The 20,252-nt window shown below is 54.2% G+C and overlaps 1 protein-coding gene across 1 annotated transcript in view; it reads right to left on the bottom strand.

Annotated features, from left to right (window-relative positions):
- Positions 1-6: 6 nt before the first annotated feature.
- Positions 7-20,252, bottom strand: part of CACNA1B (calcium voltage-gated channel subunit alpha1 B) — a gene marked incomplete at its 5' end in the record, with an annotated part of 170,645 nt that continues 150,399 nt past the window's right edge. The window contains 10 exons of the mRNA XM_034663768.1: positions 7-716; positions 1,122-1,366; positions 1,617-1,824; positions 3,064-3,180; positions 3,350-3,485; positions 4,862-4,989; positions 5,956-6,068; positions 6,594-6,701; positions 12,434-12,542; positions 15,533-15,629. Coding sequence (XP_034519659.1) covers positions 186-716; positions 1,122-1,366; positions 1,617-1,824; positions 3,064-3,180; positions 3,350-3,485; positions 4,862-4,989; positions 5,956-6,068; positions 6,594-6,701; positions 12,434-12,542; positions 15,533-15,629 — 1,792 coding nt within the window. The remainder of the gene's footprint in view (positions 717-1,121; positions 1,367-1,616; positions 1,825-3,063; positions 3,181-3,349; positions 3,486-4,861; positions 4,990-5,955; positions 6,069-6,593; positions 6,702-12,433; positions 12,543-15,532; positions 15,630-20,252) is intronic.

Here is a 20,252-nt window from a genome sequence, read left to right as displayed (position 1 = left end):
GGGGGTGGGGGCGGTGGGGGGGAGCAGTGGGGCCTCCCCCCAAGCTGGCCCCAAAGGTGGGGCCCCTCCTCCCAGGGGCTGCTGCCCCCGCCTTGATGCCCCTGAGCGTCCCCGAGAGCCCAGCATGGATGATAAAACTCATCGAATGGACGCGCCGCTGAGCCGGTGTGGGGGGGGCGGTGCACCTAGCACCAGTGGTCCTGGTCGGGGTGGTGGTAGCTGTGCCGCACCCGGCCACCCGAGCTGAGTCCCAGAGTGCAGTGGTAGCCGTTGGGCACGCGGCGGAGGGGGTGGGGCTGGGAGGTCAGAGAGGACACGTAGGAAGTCCGGGAGGAGCGGCCCGAGTTGGTGGCCACAGCCTCCTCGAAGGTAAGCGTGTCCTCAGGCTGGGTGCGGGCAGTGTCCTCACTGTCCAGACGCTGCCCCAAGTAAGGGTCAGAGCCGATCCTAGAGCCGGCAGCCAGGGGCTGGCTGAGGGGGTCTCTCTGGAGCAGAGCATTGTGTTCAGAAAGGCCACGGCTAAGCCGGCCTGGGGAAAAGGTGGGGAGGCTGGTCTGTGCCCCAGCGAAGTGCACAGGCGAAGAGTTGGCCGTCTTATAGGTGACGCTGGGCCGGGGCGTCAGCGGAGTCTGGGGGAGCTGTCTCCGCCCACCGCGGCCAGGGGTGCTAGCACCGGATGTTGACAACAAGGGGCTCCCACTCACTGAACCTCCGCCCTGCAAGAAAAGAGAACAGAGAAAAAAAAAAAATCAAAGAACCAGACCAGAGGCCAATGCGGGTAAGAACCATGGAGGTGGGGGGTGAGGCATGGGGAGAGGTGGGCACCCTGGGAGGAAGACAGGTAGGGTGCGTGGTGGGGGGGAGGGCAGGAAGAAGCTGGTCCCAGTTAGGCCTGGGGAGGTGCTCAGAGAACAGTGGGTGACAAAGGGACAGGCACGGGGAGAGGAGAGACCAAAGGCCAGTCCAGGGCAGTTGGGGAGGGAGGTCTGGGCTGGTGGGGGAGGAATGGGGCAAGGAAGGGGGGAGTGCAGACGCAGGCCTGCAAGCCAGGACAAGAAGGAGGATCTGGAGCACGGCGGGGGGAGCTTGTAAGGAGGGGCAGCGAGGGGGTCCTGTCTTACCAGTCTCGGGGGTCCTGGCTCCTGCCCAGCTGTTGGTGACGTGGGGTGGCTGCTGAGGGAGGGTTTGGGCTGCGAGGGCTCACGGCCCCCAAAGCGGTCACAGGAGTAGAAACGCTGCTTCTCTGAGGACGAGGAAGAGGGCTGCCTCCGCTCTTGGGACCGGCCCCGCTCCTGTCTGCGCTCCCTCCGGCAGCCTGTGGGCCCCTCTCCCGGGGGTGGGCCTGGCCCTGCAGCGCTGCTGGGTGCTGGCCAGGAAGAGGAGAAGTCAGCACAGCGAGCCAGGTGGGGAGACAGACCCCCACCCCAGACCTGGCCCCCAGGGCCAGCAGGGGGACCCAGGGGTAAGAGCTGAGGTGGGCGGGTGATTCTGCCAGTCCCACACTTGGGACTCTCCACCCCCTACCCAGGGCTGCTTGCACGGCTGAGGCACAGAAAGGAAGAGGGTCTCAGATCCCTGCCTCAGGTGCTGGCCATCTGAGGGATCCCCACACACACCGCCATCTGTGTCTGCGGACAGGCTGGGCCCCTTCTCCAGGGACTTCTGCTTCCGGTCCCTGCGACGATGGCAGCGGTGGTGGTGGTGGGCCACAGCCTGGCTGGCGGGGGCGCGGTCCAGGGCAGCGCTGCAGAGATGAGCCACGTGGGGGCGCTGGGGCGCCAGAGTGGAGATGGAGCGCTTCATGGGGCTGGCGTTGGGGGCCGGCTGCGGGTGGGATGCGGGTTGGCACATGGTCTGAGAGAGGGCCCTGGGGCAGGCTCCAGGGCGGCCAGCAGCAGCCATGACACTGAGGGTCTGGGGTTCAGGAACCACCAGGCCCCTCCCTGTCCCCCGGAAAGTTCTTCCCCACCCAGGCCCACCCTTTCTCCCAGAGCATGTGGCACAAGGTGCTGTCCATCTCTGCCAGCAGGGCCCAGACAGCCTGGGGGACAGGGAGGATGCCAGGAAAAGGGAGGCTGTGGGCCTGGCTGGGAGAACCTGAAGGATGGCTTCCTCTGCTAGGCCAGGGCCACGGGGCTTCTGCCCCAGGCTGAAATCAGGACCTGTGAAAATGGGCCCTCCAAGTGGGGCTGACCCACAGCCTCCACTTGGCGTCCTCAAGCTGCCAACGCAGCTGGACAGGGTCAGGAAGGGGAAGAGGGCAGGAGCCACCACTAAGGAAAGGCAGACACAAGTTTAGAGAATGAAGTCATTTTGAATGTGCAGAACCAGGCACCACAAAAGGAGGAAGGGACAGGGCCAGCCCCAACCAAACACCAAAGGTTCCAGGCTGCAGGCCATGTCCCTCTAAAGCCCCTCACCCTCCCAGCAAGTGAAAGCAGGGCCCCCTGACACAACCTCAGGTCTGCAGACCCCGCTCTGAGTCCTTGTGAAAGGGCCCACAGCCCCCTTGCCCTAGATCTTTCTGCTCAGTAGTCAAAGCAACCCTGAAGGAGCAGGGGATGGAGGGGTGCCGCCTCCAGTGTCCAGAGAAAGAACAGGCAGGTCATCCCAGAGCTTCAATGGGGAAAAGGGAGGACCAAGGTGTGAGGCATCCCGGGGTGGGGGTGGGGAACGGAGTGCAGGCTGGGGGNGAGGACCAAGGTGTGAGGCATCCCGGGGTGGGGGGGGGGAACGGGAGTGCAGGCTGGGGTGGGGGAGGTGTGTCCTAGAGAGAGGGAAAGGCTGGGTCAGGGACACTGGGCTGGGAGATGGAAGCCCCGGTACCCCAGTGGGAGGCCGAGCACAGGCGGGTGGTGGAGACTCTTGGCAGGCCTCAGAGGACTCTGGCTGCACCTCTTGAGACCATCATGGCATTCTGGGAGCTCCCAACAGGGCTGACAGTGTCCAAGCTACAGTGCAGGTGGGAAGCCTTCACGTAGGACACAAGGCCTCCCCAAGCCAGGTCTCCTCACTCCCCACTCCCCCACCCTCCCACAACCCTGACCCTCCCAGACCACCCACCTGAGTCTCTGCAGCCAGGCGGGGCATGGAGGCCGCTCGTCCTTGGCTCTCCAGTCCAGGTTGGGGCTCCCCGTCAGGACCTCTCAGGGCCATGCTCTGCATCTGGACATCCACAGCCTGGGCATATAGCAGGCCGCAGTCACACTAGCCCCCACTCCACTCACCTTCTCCCCCATCCTGGGCTCCCCCCCCCACATTCCTGCCATCTCCCACCATCCCTGTCTCACTCCCATCCCCATCTCATCCCCCATCCCCAGCCTGACTCCCCAGCCCTGGGAGCCCTCACCGGTTTTCCTGACTGCACCACTGGGATCTCTGTAGAGTGGCCACGCTCCAGGGGTGTCCTTGCCTCATAGGGTACCTCCTGGGTCCTCTGGGTGCCCCAGGAAACAGACTCCTTGATGCCACTCTCTTGGGTTTGTCTGCAGAGAAGAGAGGATTGTCCTATTGGCTCAGAATCCTGTGGGGCATGGAATGCCCTTCAAGGACCCGGCTCCAACCTGCCAGGAACCTACACAGGCCCCTTCTGCTTGGGTCAGAAGCAGCCCAGAGGCATGAGGCCGCTCATGTGCCTGCAAGGAATGTGGACCCAGTGCCAGGGCTCAGAGCGGATGGGCAGAGGGGTCCCCCGCGGATGAGTCCGAGGGAGGTCTGGGCCCACCGCTTCCCGGTCTGGGGACATTCAGCAGGCTCCTCAGCCCTAGACAGGGCCTCCCATGTGTAGCGGCAGCAGGGATGGTTCTTGGCAAGGACAAGCCCACAGGTGTCCAGGGTGCATGACTCATAGTATGGACATCCTGTCTACGCTGGTGCACAGCAAGCCCTGACCACTAAGTTGTGGGAAGTTTATTACTCGGCAAAACCTACCCGATTAACAGCCTAAGACCCACAACCAGGCTTCAGAAAAGAACGTCCAAACCTGTACAGATGAGGAGGAAATCGGGAGCCCTAAAAGCATGCATGCTGTGCCCAGTCTGGTATCAGGCCCCGCACCTCAGCCCTTGCTGGATGACGCAGAGCACAGGCCCCCCTCTTTGGGCTCAGCCAATGATTTGCTTTAGCCAGTGGGGTGCTAGGAGACATGGGAACGCTGCTGGCCCTGAGGAGGGTGGCTGAGAGGAGCCTGTCCGCTACCACTCCTCAGTGAGCGACACACGGCGCTAGACAGGGGACCGTTACTTCACAACACTCGGTGCTGGGTGGTTCTTACCAAGAATCACTGTGGCAAGAGTAAGGCGGTAGGTAAGAAGGACGTTACCAATTTGTCTACAAAATACAGTTGCTTCAGAAATCACTACCAGAGTGAAGATCTGAGAGGAAAAATGTCTTAGAGGAGTTAGGAAGACTAGACACACACAGGCCGCCAACAGAATGGGGTGGGGATTGAGGTGGAAACAAATATTTCCTCACTGGTCAGTGAGGGAGCAGAGGCAGAGGCCCCTCACCGGAAAGGGCAATGCGCACGCACAACGGGAGGTGAGGCGACGGCGGGAATCATCGGCTGTCTAAAGCCGGTGACCTCAGTGCCGTCAGAGGCACCTGTGTAACGTTTCAGAAATTAGCTTTAGAATCCACCACCACAGACCGCTCCAGCAACCGACCTGGACTAGCTCTCAGGCAGCACCCCCGGGGAACCATCTGGGTGGAGGTGGGCGTGGGGAGTCAGTCTCCCAAAGTGGTGATGGGATCCGAGGGCTCCCTGTCCGTGCAGCACTGCCTGCAGGGAGCCCCTCTGGGAGGTGGAGAAACCAGGAGTCCTGCCTCCTCCTTGCACCACGCACCCTGGCCGTGTACTCACACTGCCCCACCATTGCTGAGGGATGCCGAGCTCTTCTGCCGAAGGAAAACCCGGGCTCCTCGGAGCACAGCTGGCTGTGTCTGCTCCAGTGTGGCCTTCAGAGGGTGGAACAGGGACACAGGGCCCATCTGTAGAAGGGGCGCAGAGAAGAGGAAGAGCTCTAAGGGCAGAGATAGGTGTGCCAGAAACCTGCCCTGACCCCAGCCCTACGTATGAGGTAGCCAGGGGCTTGCTCCCAACCTGGCCTGTGAGTGACATCAGGAAAGTCATTTCACTTCTTGGAGCCTCGGTTTCCCTACCTACAAACTCTGGGGACAGCATCCAATTACAAATGTAAAAAGATTTCATCTCACCATCAACTTGGATTGATGGGTAGAGGCTGCATGAGCCCCAGATTAAGCAGAATTCTGAGATTTCAAGGCTCAGGGGTGGGGGTGGGGTGGGGGCATGGATGGGTGCGCAACAGACAGGGGAACGGCCGGGGGGGGGGCGGGTTGTGGTGCGTGCATCAGATACTTCCCATCCCAAGATGGCTGAATGACCCAGTAAGCTCTGAACACCAAGCAACTTTCTAGACGGAGTCTACATATGGTCACTGAGGGTTTGGCTGTGTGGGAAAGTTGTTATCTTTGAAGGATGAATCAGGAAGATGGGGCCCCAAACTAGCCTAGTCAGAGTCATGAGTGGACCCATCAGTTTGAATCTCTCTGGTCCCTGCCCATGTGCATGGTAATCAGTTTCTCCTCACACCTCCCCAAAAAACCTTCTCAAGTATTCTTCAAACGTCTTTCTTCTTCCACGTAAAACAGTGGTATCTCCAGGGAACAAGTTCTCGGCTCCTTGTCTACTACCCGGGAACACCAGCTCTCCAAGTCAGGGCCCCCCAGTACCAGCAAGAGACCAGCCATTGGAAAGCATACAGGCTGCATGGAGTTTCTGACTCTGAGGCCGGAGAGGTGAGGCCCACAGTCAGAACCTCTCATCTTCCTTCTGCTGTGCAATCTCCAGGAAGGGTACAGGTTCCCCCTGATGTCCAACAACTGATGGGTGCCAGAGCCTGAGGGCTACTTCCTGGAAACCCTGGAACCCGGTACCTGGGACAGGCCTCCCGCGGCCTGGTGAGTCTGGTCTCTGGTGGTCTTGTTCTGCTTGTAGAAGTCAAATATCATCAGAGCGGCATACACTTTCCCCACTGTCATCTCATCGGCTGGAGGAGGAGAAAACAGAGGATGGAGTGTGGAGGAGGAAGGCAGGGTGGGGCATGGGAACAGCCCCCACCACGAGGACTCCGGGACACGCTCAGGAAAGGGCACAGGGCTTGGCCAAAGTTGCGCGGTCCCCACATGGCATCTTTGGAAACTGAGTGCGTGCCCCCTGCACATACACTGACTCCCCACAGGGCCCTCCCTCTCCCCCCAGTGAAGTGGATGTGGGGTTTAGTCTTTAAGCACCTCATGTCTAACTGTAGGAGTCTCCCTGCAGTTCTCTGGATTTTTTTAAGTATACCCCCCACCACCACCACCAGGAATGAGGGTGACTGTGGTCAACAGAATAAAGCCCAGGTAATGCCCTCCCACAGTCCCTATGTACCCACTCGTAAGACCATTTTCTCTACAGGTGGAAACTAAGTCTAGGCTATTGACAAGGTCACCCTGGCCCAGGCCTCCTGGCTCTGCCTCCAGGTGGGACACAAAAGGGGGGTGAACAAGGGGAATTTCTTGCTCTCACTTACGTTTATGGGGTGGCACCAGTAAGTCCAGGGTCTTCTGGGGCAGATTGGCCCACACAGAGGAAATCTCCTTCCTCAACTCTGCGTCACACTGATGCTGCTTCGTGCCAGCTGGGGCGGGACAAGGTGTGGAGGGGAAGAGAGATGTTAGGAGCGGTCTCATAGCCCCCTTGCGGGACCAGGCAGGGAGAGATGTGGTGTGGGGGGAAATGGGGCAAGGACAGCGCTAGGAGAAAAGGCGGAGCAGGAGGAAGCGCGGCCAAAGTGGCTGCCAGAGCGCCCCTGATGGGAACCTGCCTAGAGACAGAGGCACGTGTGCATGGGCCCTGGGAGTGGAGAAGGGATATGGTGGCAGTCCAGCCATTCATCCACCCGTTCAAAAGCATCAAGTGAACACCGGGTGCCGTTCTAGGTGATGGAGCAAAAGCAAAGGGGCTACCTTTGTGGCGCGATGTGGCTTGAAATCAACAATAAAGTGGCAGTAAATTAAAAATCTAGTGTGTTGGGTGCAAAAAAACCAAGTAGGTAGGGATGAGAACTATCAGGAGGGCTGCAGTTTTGGACAGGGTAGTCAGGAAAGGTCTCACGACAAGGTGGCATGTGTGTAAGACCCCAAAGGCAGAAAGGGACCAGGGGAGTGCAAAGGTCTTGGTGTGTCACATAATGAGCCAGGAAGGCAAGGCTCACTGAGCAGGGGATGGGGGTGGGGGGATTGCAGGGAGCAGATGCTGAGATGGCAAGCAGCGGAGGGTGCTAAGCAGAGGGATAAAATGCTCTGATGTATCTTTTTGAAGCATCAGCTTTACTATGGTATAATGTACATATGATGAAATTCACCCTTCTCAGTTATCCCATTCTACGAACTTTGGTAAATGCATAAAGCCATGTATCCACCCCCACAACTGAGACATGGTACAAGGTACCACTGCCAAAGTCCCTCTGTGAACCTTTATAGCTGAACCCTTGGCCTTCTCCCATCCCATCCCTGGTGTGCTTCGTGTCTCGGTTTGTTTTGCCTTCTCAGAATGCCACACAAATGACATCATAGGGTGTATTGGCTTTTGAGTGTGACTTCTGCACTCAGCATGGAGCATTTCAGATACATCCGTGTTGCTGAAGGTAGTGGTAGTCTGTTTCTTTTGATTGCTGGGTACTATACTATTGTATGGCTAGACCACAATTTCTTTATCCATTCACCAGCTGTGAACATTTGAGCTGCTTATATTTTGAGTTGCTTATGAAAGAAAGCTATAAACGTTCACATATATGCTTTTGTGTAGATGTATGTTTTCTTTTCTTCCCACTTAGGAGTGGGATGGCTGGGCCATACAGTCAGGAACTGCCAGACTAGGATCGCAAGAATTCCATGTTACGCATTCTCACCAGGACTTAATATTGTCATTTGAAAAAGTATTTTAGCCATATTAATAACCATGTAGTGCTATCTTCTTGTGGCTTCACTTTGGATTTCTCTAATGATCAATGACGTTGAGTATCTTTGTAGGTGTTTATTTGCCTTCCATACATATATTTTGGTGACATGTCTATTCAAATCCTTTGCCCATTTTTATTAGGTGATTTCTTATTATTGAGTTGTGGGAGACATTTATCTATCCTGGAAACTGATCCCATATCAGATATATGTTTCAAAAATATTTTCACCAATGCTTGAGCTTGTCTTTTCATTTTCTTAAATGTCTTCTTGAAAAGCAAAAGTTTTTAATGTTGATAAAGTTCAATTTATCAATTTTTCTTTTATGGCTCATGCTTTTTGTGTCTTAAAAAATCTTTGCCAAACTCAAAATTGCCAAAATTTCTCTCTTGTGTTTCCTTCTAGAGGCTTTATAATTTCACATTTTACATTTATGTCTATGATCAATTTCAAGTTAATTTTTGTAGGAGGTAAAATGTGCGTGCTATGGACTGCATTGTGAACTGCCTCACTTCACATGTTGAAGTCTGAACCCTCACTGTGACTGTATAAGCCCGAGAAGGATGTTATTCAGTGAAATGAGGTCAGAAGGGTGGGGCCCTGACCCATAGAGTTAGTGTCCTTATGAGAAGAGACACCATTTGTTCACTCTCTGCATGCACTCAAGGAAAGACCATATGACCACACAGTGAGAAGGTGACCACCTACAAACCAGGAGAACAGGCCCAGGAATGAAACTGACCTTCCTGGCACCTTGATTTGGACTTTCAGCCTCTAGACTGTGAGAAATAAATGTCTGTGTTTAAGCCACTCAGTTAAGGTACTTTGTTATGGCAGCCCAAGCAGACTAAGACACTAAATGTCAAGATTTTTCCCTTTTGGCGGGGGTGGGGGAGCATAGAGTTGTCTAAATTTTTCTAGTACCATTTGTTGAAAAAAATTATCTTTTCTCCATTAATTGCCTTTACAAATTAATCAAAAATCCACTGGCAATGTAAGTGTGAGTCTCTATTGTGTTCCACTGACCCAAGTCTCTGTCCTTGTCACCAACACAACAGGCCTCAATTGACACGCTTTATAGGAAGTCTTTGACTCAGGTGGAGTAAGTTTTCCAGCTCTGTTCTTTTTTCAAAATTGTTTGTTACTCAAGTTCTTTTGTTTTTCTACATACATTTTAGAATCCATTTGTATATTTCTACCTAGAAACCTGTTGGGATTTTTATTGGGTGAACATTTATTCTATTGATCAATGTGGGAAGAACTGACATCATGACAAAATGGAATCTTCCCATGCATGAAGATGATCCAGTGCTTGATTTATTTAGGTCTTCTTTGATTCTTTCAGTCAATGTTTTGAAATTTGCAACGTACAAATCTCACATATATACTTTTTAGAGTTATCCAGCAACATAAAGTATTTCATGTTTTTGGTGCGATTTTAATGGAACTTTTTCCCATTTCAATTGTTCATTGCTAATATATAGAAATACATTTGCTTCTTGCATGTTGACCTTGTATCCTGTGACCTTGCTATACTTGTGTATTGTTTTAGTAACTTTTTTTTTAATGGCTTATAATGATAGAAATTTATTATCTCAGCTCTGGATGCCAGAAGCTCAAAATCAAGGTGTGAGCATGACTGTGCCTCCTCCAAATGCTCCAGTGAAGAATTCTCCCTAGCCCGTTTCTAGATGTTGGTGGCTCCCAGCCATCCTTGGCATTCCTTGGCTTGTAGATGCCTCCATTTTACTCATTTTTCCTTAGAGTCTTTCGGATTTTCTCCATAGATAATCATGTCGATTGTGAAAACAGGCAGTTTTATTTCTTCCTTTCCAATTGGTATGCTTCCTATTTCTTTTCTTAACTTATTACAATGGCTAGGACCTAAAGTATGATGTTGAACAAGAATGGTGACAGTAAACATCTTTCCTTTGTCCTTGATCTTAGGGGAAAAGGAGTCAGTATTTCTTTGTTAAGTGTGTCATTCGCTAAAGGTTTTTCATAGATATCCTTGATCAGATTGAAAGGGCTTCCTTTAGTCTCTACTCTATGCAAAATTTTAAAAATTAATTTTTGTGAAATGCTTTTTCTGCATCTATTGAGATGTTCATATAGTTTTACTCCTTTGATCTATTACATTATATTGACTGATTTTTAAACTAGAACTCAATGTGCATTCCTGGGATAAACCCTACTTTTGTCATCAAGCAAATAGATATATATAGCCAGATTCAGTCTGAGAAAGTCGTGTTGAATATTTTTGTGCCTATAGCCATGAGGGATATTGATCTGTAATTTTCTTTTCTTATAATGTTTTTATCTCATCTTGGTATCACAGTAATGTTAGCATTATACATTTAGCTGAGAAATATCTCTTTTCTGTTTTCTGGAAGAGTTTATATAGAACTGGTATTATTTCCTCCTTAAATGTTTGGTAGACTTCACCTATGGAGCTAACTGGGCCAGGGATTTTCTTTGTTGGAAGGCTTTTAACTATAATTTAATTCCTTTAATAAATAGAGTGCTACTCAGATTATCACTTCCTTTTTTTTAACCCACTCAGGTTATCCATTCTTGAATGAGCTTGATAGCTAGCATCAAGGAATTTTTCCATTTCATTTAAGTTGTTGAAATTATTGAAAGTTGTTCATAAAATTTCCTTGTTGTCCATTTAATGGCAGCAGGACCTGTAGTGGTGTTCTCTCTTTCATTCCTTATATTGGTTATTTTTCTCTCTTTTTTTCTCGATTGGTCTAGCCAGAGGTTTATTAATTTTATTGGTTTCATTTTTAACATGATCATTCTGGCTGTTACCTTGAAGGCAGATGAGAACAGAGGCAGACCGAATGGAAGCTACTGTAAAAATCTAGTCAAGACCCAAGAGAGAGCGGCTTGGACCAGGAGCTGGCAGTGGGAGAGGGCAAAGAAGTGATCATATTCTGGTATATTTTGAAGGTAGAGTCAGAAGATATGACGAGAAATCAGATACGGATTAAAACTGGGGCAAGGATTAAAAAAATAAAATAAAAAAGAGGAGGTGAGAATGACTCCAAAGTTTTTGGCTTGAGTGCTGAATTGGAAGAACAGAGTTTCCACTGATGGAGATGGGAAAGACCACGGGAAACACGTGGCGGTCAAGTTGGGCCAAGGGAACTTTGGCATGCTTATTGGGCCTCCAAGTGGAGATGGTAGATAACTTTTCTCATTCTGCTCCTCACATGAGACTGCAGGTCTGGGGTTCGGGAGGAGGCCTGCACTAAAAACATAAAGTTGGAATTCCCAGTATTTAGAGCCATGAGAATAGGTGGAATGACAAAGGTGACAAAGAGAACAGTCTGAGGGGCACAGCGACATTCAGAGGGTGGGAGACATGAGAAAACAGAATAAGGAACATCAAAGGGATTCAAAAAGAAGGAGGTGACAGCCGAGGAAAGGCTGAGCTACAGATAGGTAAGATAAGGACCGAGCACATGGACATCACTGAACAGCTTAGCAAGAGCGGCTCCAGCAGCATGGCAGTGGAAGCCCAACTGCGGCCCAAACAAGACAGACCAGACAGACAATACAGACCAGTCTCTCAAGGGGCTGGTCGCGAAGAAGGGAAGAATAAACGTAGGGAAACCAATGGAGGGAGAAGAAAACCTTTTAAAGATGGGAGAGGTCATAGCGTGTTTTATGTTGATACAAAGAATCCAATAGGGAGGAAAAATGACGGTAAGAAGGAGGGTGCCAAATTTCTGGCGTGACATCTTTGGGTAGATGATGGGAACGAGACCTAGAGTGCGAGGGCGGTTGGAGTACGGGACTGGCCTTGACTCATCCACTAGGAACGAAATGGCTGAACTCAAGGGCATGAGCGCAGCCAGGAGGGTGGTGTGGGGGCAGGGAGAGTGCAGATCCCCTCTGGTGGCTCTAGTTTTCTCTCTGAAGGTAAAGCAGTCATCACAGGAGGGTGAAGGTGGAAAGGACACCCTGGAGGGTTGCTCTCTCCTAGATTTGGCACAGGCTACGCAGTCCTGTCAGTTAGCTCAGGAGAAGACCTGACAGGGATGGGGCTCACTACGGGGAGTGGACAGAAGGCACACAGACTCTCTACCCTGGAAGGTTGCCAGCTCATGTGAACCTATGTTCTGCCACCACACGCTCTAGTTCTGGGTAATCTGGACAGGTCATTTAACCTCACTGTACCTCAGCTCCCTCATATGAACATGGGATCGTTACAGTGCTCGTAGGCAGGGCAGTTCTCAGGGGATAAGGTCCGTGCCCAACAGAGGCACCATGGGCAGCTGTCCTTGGTCCCCTCCAGACAGGCCTCCTCACCTCCCCTCCTTGCACACCCACCTGGGGGTGGCTCTGGAGTGAGACTGCCCGGCCCTGGCTTGGTGCCCTCCCCAGATGCTGCCTTGCTCACCTGGAGCCAGCTTGATCTCCAGTGCAGTCCGAATGAGGGCCATCAGCGTGGACGTGAAGTGGACAGTCATGTCCTCATTGGAGATGGGCATGTTCATGCGAACCAGGCGCTAGGGACAAGGGGAGCAGGTCAGGGCCAGGCCTACCAAGGTCCCTCCACCACAGGACTACAAGGTGCTCGAGGCCCCTAGAGGCTGGGCTTCGTCTCCTGGGGGTGGCTTCTGCAGGTGCCCAGGCCCAAGCAAAGTTGGGTGGCTGAGAGTTTTGCCAGCATTCACACTCACCCTTGGACCCCCACCCTCATGGGAGCTGAGGCTTCTCCTAGCTGCAGAAAAAGAGAAGTCTGGGTACAGATTGTAGCACAGCACCAAGCCAGAAGCCTGGAGCCCTCTGAAAGAACAGGCACATGCTTAGCCAGAAGGACTCCCGCCCAAGGCTGGAATAAGGGGCGTGTGGCCTAGGCTGAAGAGGGAGGGGTCTGGGCTGCAGAACTGAGGCTGGGGCACCCTGAGATGGCCCACAGAGAGGAGGGAAGATCCCCGTCCTTACAGCTCTGCCCAGTGTCTCTTCTTCACCGGCAGCCTGGAGCACTGGACAAGGGGCGGGCTAGCCAAGAGCACAGCTCTGAGCTCTCGCTCCCAGTGAGGCATCCCTCTACCCCAGGAAGGCTTCTGTCTCTCACCCGCAGCCAGGGGGCCTAGAAGAGGCAGCCGGCACCCTCCAGTTAGAAGGACCCAGAACAGACAGGACCGCACAGGGCCACCGTAAAGGCTGGTAGGGTAAGACTCAGAGCCATTGCACAGGAGTAAAAGTACTCCGGACCAGACTGGGGGCAGTGCTCTGCTCCTTTACTCCCTGCTTTCCCATCAGGTGAAAAGCCCCTTTCCTCACCTTGTTTTTCAAGGACAGAACAGCAGGGAACAGACGTGTGTCTGTACCACAGACCTCCGGGTATACCCAGCAGCTGCCCAGAGCCCCAGGCTCTGAGAACTTATGTGATGTCCAGGAAGAAAAGTACCCTGGTGTGTCTGAAATGGCCTCAGTATGGGAGGTCACCTAGCTGGCCAGGTGGAGCCCTAGGGGTACCATGACCCACCTGTCTTCTCCCAGCAGTCTCTTGTCCTGCACCACAAGACAGAGCTAGAGACGGGGGCACAGGGCCCCTCCCTGGGGTCTGCCTGTCCTCTGCCAAGCCCGCATCCTATGACATAGCACCTTCTCTTCCCCTCTGGGGAGGGCCCCCAGCCCTGCCCCCAGTGTCTTGGCCCTAAATCCAATCCTCAGCCTAATAGAGATTGGGCGGCTAGAGACATGAGCCCTGACTCTGCCCCCCTGAATGCTGGCAAAGCCCCACCTGGCACATCGAATCGTGGTCCCAGGACCTCACACATCACCTGTGTGATGCACACCAGGAAAATCGGCTTTCCAGAGCACAGTGTCCCTGTAGACCAACACCGATGGCAGTAGGAGAGGCATAGGGATTCCTCTCCAGGGAAGTCAGGGAGTCAGGCACCAGCATGAAGGAGGAACAAGCAGGTGATTTCCAAGAGAAGAGAGCTCTGTCCAGGGCACCTTTACCAGAGGCTCTCCTCTGCCTGTCCAGGCCCTAGAAGGGCCGGGACCTCAGGAAGCAGCAGCAGGATAAGGCCAGGGTAAACAGAGAGGTGTCTCTGCCCTCGGCCTAGACCCTCCTGGTCACAGCACTCTGCGCATGTCCTGGACCCTCCCCAGCTCCCCAAACCCATCCACTCCTGAGGCCTCCCCTGGTCTGTTCATGACCAGAACCTTGGAACTGGCCAGCACAGCTGGGGAGGGGCCCTAGAGCCCTGCATGTCCAGCCTGGCCCCAGGTATCAGTGTGGACAGAACTCTCCATCTTGGGAACGCAGCTACAGCCTTGCATGCAGGCCTCCAGGCAGGCACGACATGCATGCCAGGCAGGGGAGGGCTGAGGAAGACAGCAGACACATCTGCCGATGGCTCGAAGGAGCCACTTAGCTTCCAAAGGCTGTGCTGAGCCAGGTGACAGAGACAGGCCCAGATCTCGAGCACAGAGACAGACAGCGTGGACAGAACCAGAGAGATGAAAGCTCTGCTGGGAAGCTCACTCAGAGAGAGGGCGATGGCAGAGAGGCTCCAGACACGTGCTGGTTGAGCCATAGGACTCAGGCTGGCTCTGTTTTCTGGGAGCAATGGGAGCTGCAGGAAAGATCTCGGTGCAGAGTGGCGGGTGGGGGGGGTGCTGGAGGGATGGAAGGTGCCTATATGCCAAAGGGGGGGTGACTGAGGGCACATGGGCAGGTGGGAGCAGGCTTGGGGCTGGGCCATGTGACCTGCTCGCCCCCCAAGGAGGCGTCCCTCAGTTTACCCCCCTCCTTGCAGCTCAGCCTCCCGGGCTCCTCAGCAATGGAGGGAGGGGGCATGGGACCACCCGGGCCCCTGAGGCTGTCCTTACCCTGCAGCAGCCCTCTGAAGCCCCAGGAATGACAGCAGGATGCCTCTCCCTAGCACCCTTTCCTTCTTAATGCCACAGTGCCTCCTTCCCACTGTGGAACTTACAAAGCCCTGGAGATGCTTCCTCCCCAGGCTGACAGCAGCCCAGACCTGGGGAAATTCTGCATGTGCGGAGCTGGAAGTGGGTTCCTCAGAAGCGCCAGAGGCCCTGCAGGCCCCTATTGCCCCAGGGTCAGACCCGAAGGGCTGGGTAACTCCTCGCTCAGGCGCTTATGGGACAGAGAAGCTGAGTGTGGTCCTGAGCCCAGAACAAAAAACAGCTTCTGTCAAAAAGGTGGTCTGTCCCCTCGTTTCCACGATACAGAAGGAAAGGAAAAAAGGCAGGTGGAGGGCTCTGGCTCGGTCTTCCTGAGCCTCTCAGGGGCTCTCAGAGGGGGCAGACCTGTGGGAACAAGGGACCGGTGCAGAGACACCATCATGGTATCTGTGTCCCTCTGTCTGGGAAGGTAGAGGACATGGTTGGAGCAGAGAAAAGGAACAAACAGTGAGACAGCAGAGCGGAAGACAGACAGACGGACAAGCCCCGAGAGGAGACGGGAGACCAGCCCCAGCACAGCCAGCCTCGGGGTGCAGGGTCGGGGGTCTACCTTGTATGCAACTCGAGCAGGGCATTTCTTCCCCAGCCCCAGGGGTGGGGACATGTGTTTCAGCATCTCAAACATGTCATTGTAACTGATGCGCCCACTGGAGACCCGGCCCAGAGAGGCAGAGGCAGGGTGGGTCCACAGGAAGGGGTGCGGCAGGATGGGGTTGGGGGGGAGGAAGCAGACAAGAAAACAGATCCAGTTAACCAGCGTCAGATTACATGCCAAAAGTCAAAATACGTAAAATGAGGGACTTTCCTGCTTGACTCGATCCCCTCCTTGCCCCTCCCAGCCTCACCTCCACACTCCAGCCCCACGCAGGGCAGCGGGCAGGGGTGACATCTGAGCTAATGAACATGGAGGGATGAGGAAGGGCTGCATCGGGGCGGCTTTGGGTTGTCAACTTCTGATTTTACACTTTTAGAAACCACAGATAATGCCAAATCAGAAAAGAGCTGTTTCACCATGCCGGGAGAGCTGGCGGACAGAATTACATGACCGATGAGGCCGGCCTGAGAACCACGGCAGAAACATCAGCTTTCCTTAATGCTCAATTTGCTTCCAAGTTAGCCTAGAGGCTAAAAAAGTGGAGAAAAATCTAAAACAAGCCAGAAAACTAGAGCGGGAGCCCACGCTGTTCTGCAAGGAGCCCCGAGGCTCTAGAGACAAACTTGACGGGTGAGTCCTGCTCCAAGCCCAGAGACGCCCGAGGCCGCCCAGGGCAGGGCTGCTGCTGGGAGTCAGGGCTGGGCAGGAAATGGGAGACTGCAGGGTAGGTGGAGGGGGGTGGGGGTGTGGTGGGCAGCTGGGGTGGGATGTGGCTTGGAGCCACTCTTGCACCCTCCTGACAGCGCGCGGACAGGGCTGGGTCCAACACATGGGACAAGGCTCCAGATCCAGGGAGGTGTCTGGGGGCCGATGACTGTGTCTTCCCAAGACAGACAGGCCACCAGGCCTGCAGCCTCACCTCCACCCCTGGGGACACCTGCCTATGGGACCCGCTTGGGGTCCCAGAGACACAATCGGGTTCAGGCCACCCAGGAGAGAAAAGGGACAGCTTTTTCCTGGCAGGCACATCTGCCCCAGGGCCTGGCCCTCCTCCCAGGGTTCCCAGCCTTGGCTGAGTGGATTGATCCAGAGGCGACACAGGAGGGCCCGTCTTTGGGCCTCCACTGCCTCTGTCCTCGCTTCCCTCAGGGACCAGAAACCCTTCGGCTATTGGGCTCTTCAGACTGGGAGGGGCAGCTGCTCCTGGTTGCTTGTGCCCATGCTCGCCTCCTCTGGGGCCCTTGGCCTCCAGCCTGTCTGACCATTAGCCCACCCTTGAGAGCCTGGAGACAAAGCCAGGTAAGACAGCTGCTTCCTTGGGCACAGGCAGGGCCTGGCCCCCGCTCCCACCCAGCAGCCGACCCCTGCCCTCAAGGCCCAGCCAGAAAGCTTCGAGTGCACTGCCTCGGAAGGCTGCCTCTCCCCAGCCAGCTGGAGGGGTCAGGAGATCAGATGGGGGACCAAAGCGTCCAGGAGGTTGGAGTGCGGGGCAGGGCAGGACAGGAGGAAAGAGAGGTGAGGTGTCGTCATTCCCAAACCAGGCAGGGAGTGTGTGCTGTGTTTGCATTTCGGGCAGGGAAGAGTATGTCGGATGGAGGCTCTGAAGTTGCAAACCTTGTAGGCCAACCTACGAGGGCAGTTCTTCCCTAAGCCAACGGGTGGCGCAATACAACGCAACAAACTGTACAAATCCTTATAATGAATCCGGCAACTGGAAAGGAAACGTCACAGGTTATGGCAACCAAGGCACGAGGAGCCCGTCCCGCCCGCCCACCCAGCCTGCGACAGGAAGAGGAGCCCGGCGGCTGGACAGGCAGCTCCCTGCAGGGAATCCTGGGGCTCAGAAAGCCCCAGGAGGTATGACAATCCCAAGACAATTTCCAGAGCCTGAGGCAGGCAGGAGACACACATTCCAGAACAAGAGCTGGACCCTGTCCCAAGCCCCCACTGTGCACACACTGAAACCATTGGTCCATCTCTCCCCGGGCCCTGTTCACGCACCCTCTCTGGCAGTCCCTACTCGTGCTCCCTGAGTGTCTGAAACCCCATGCCTGGCTCTCCTGACTGCCCCTACCCACCAAATCTCCTGGAATCTGTTGGTCCAGCTAAGCACCCCCTTGTCCCAGGGTAGGCACCCTGGCCAACAATGACATTTCTCTTTCCTGTCCAATCAGCTATAAATTACTTTTGGAAAAGAGGGAAGAAAGAGGAAGGCCCACTATGGCCTCATTGAAGGTGCTTGCTAACCTCACTGGACCCAAAGGATCATCACGAAGGATCTGGAAGCATGAAGAAGCCCCCAACCCCAATAATCACCCAACCCAGTTCACAGCCTGTTCTTTGGCTCATCTTCTCTCTTCCACCATCGAATCCCTCAGATGGCACCAGATGGAAAGTGGGGGGCACAATCCTGTCACTCCAATTTAAAACCTGTCCTTGTGGTCTATAAAACAAAGTCAAAGCTACTTGTTTATCCCAAATTTCAAGACCTTCTCAACCTGTCCAAACTGCCCTCCAGCCCCTTTGCAATGCGTTCTCTTCTCCAACAGACACAATCAGACCCCTTTCCCTTCAGCCCTCGCCCCACCCCCTTCTCTAGAGCTCAACCCGTCCTGCCCTCTTAAGCTTGGCTCAAATCCCATCTCTTCTGACTCACCAGCCAGATGGGGTCTCTCCCTCCTCAAACACCCCCGGGCTCACACTACGGCTCCTCTGTTCTCCCACAGTCCTGAGAGCTCGTGCTTGCTTCACCTACACACCCCCGGTCCCCAGCACACGCGGATGCTTAGGAATGTTGACTGGGCAGATGGATGAACACAAAGATGAGTAGACACATCGCTCACAGGTGTGATTGTGATTCTCCTTTCGAGTCTCTACACTTCACCAGAAGTGAGGCAACGACAGGGAAGATGGGAGAAGGCGGCACCAGAAAGCAACAACCCCATGCCTTCATCTCCCCACGGCATGCGTGTGTGCGTGCACACATGTGCACGTATATACCCACACACACGTGCATTCACACACTTGTACACACACAAGCAGAATGCCCCTGTACACCCATGCACACGTGCACTCACACACACGTGCACACCCATGCACACGTGCACACACGTGGGCTCAAACATGCACTGCACTCGTATGTTTGCACAAATCACACGTGTGCATGCTCGTACATGTACACACAAACCATGTGCATGTGCACGCATGCACACGTGTATGTCCGCCGCACACATGCATATACACGTGCCACACGTGTACACAGACCTGTACACGCAATACGCACACAAATGCACGCATGTATACACTTGTGCACACACTCACATAGCCACACAGGTGCAAACACACACGTACATACACACATATGAAAGCTTGGGAAATTTCACAAAGTTTTGTGTTTTTTAAGTCTCTCCAAGAAGGAGGAGACAGCAGAGTGGCCACCTGGGATATAAAGAGGACCACACCCATGAATCTGCCACGGAGGCTAGGAAGGGCTCAAAGCACCCTCGGTCCCGTGCCCAGGATTCCATCTCCTCATCTGCTGGGCCTTCCCCTATCCCCTTCCATCTGGAGGCAAGCTGTGTTTTCAGCCCAGGCCACACGTGGGAGCAGCAAGTCTGACTGTGAGTTGTGGGTCACACCTATGCTACTGTTGGACCATGGTCTTGTGTGCTATTTCGCAGGTGCCACCTCTGGGGTGACCCTTATATATGCCGTCTACTCTGCCTTAGCACTTTCTTCACCACACTCCCAATGGCCTCTGCCTTCCAGAGGCCCAATTTTCGGAACTCTGGATTTGGGAAACAGTCTGACCCCTGTGCACCACCACAAAACCACAGTCTGGCCCAAGTCCGTTTCCTATATGTCCTAATTCTGCTCCACCTGTGGCTGGACTAGAGGAAATCCTGGGTCTACCGTTTATCAAGATTTGGGGGAAGCCCTCCCCTCTCACAGGCCTGCACTGACCTGCTTTCGTCCTGCACATATGGACATATCTCCAAGTCACATCCCATACAGTATCTCTGTTTCCCTGCAACACAACCTCTAGAAACACTGTGCCCAGAAACAGCAGCATCTCTTGAGACCACAATCCAGATGACCCTCCTGGAATGAGCCTCAACCCTGTCTCACTTGGAGTCTCTCCCACTCTCTGACCTGACTGGGCCCTCCTGACCAGAGAACCCACGCCTGCCCCCTGAGCCTGTGGATGCCAGAATGAGACTGGGCACCGCAGGGCCGATGTGCTGATGCATCAGCAAAATGACAGGACTTCCCAAGGCCACAGAAATGGTTACCTACACCATGAAACATAAATAACACCCATGCTTGTTCTGCACTGTGTGAAAATTGTAAAATTTTCACTACAACGGAAAACACCCAGAGACACTACAGGCATGGAAATGCCCTAGGGATTCTGGTGCTGCCAGCGGTTTCAGGGCTTGCCCAGCCTGGGAAGGGTCTCACACAGCATCTTCCGGATCCTCACACGACGGGGTAGGGGCTCCAGGAAGGCTGCAGGAGAGGAGGGTGAGGGAGCCCAGCCAAGCTCTCAGGCCTTCAGGGGCTTGGGGGTCCCAGAACTCTGGAGCAATCCCCTTGCTGAGCTTCCATTTAGGGGAAAACAGGTAGGACCCTCAGGCACTCTACTGGCAGTAGGGTCCTCACCGTGAGGGTAGTG

The sequence above is a fragment of the Ailuropoda melanoleuca genome, chromosome 7, assembly GCF_002007445.2.
Source record: "Ailuropoda melanoleuca isolate Jingjing chromosome 7, ASM200744v2, whole genome shotgun sequence".
Lineage (NCBI taxonomy): Eukaryota > Metazoa > Chordata > Mammalia > Carnivora > Ursidae > Ailuropoda > Ailuropoda melanoleuca.
This window is presented reverse-complemented; position numbering and strand designations above follow the sequence as displayed.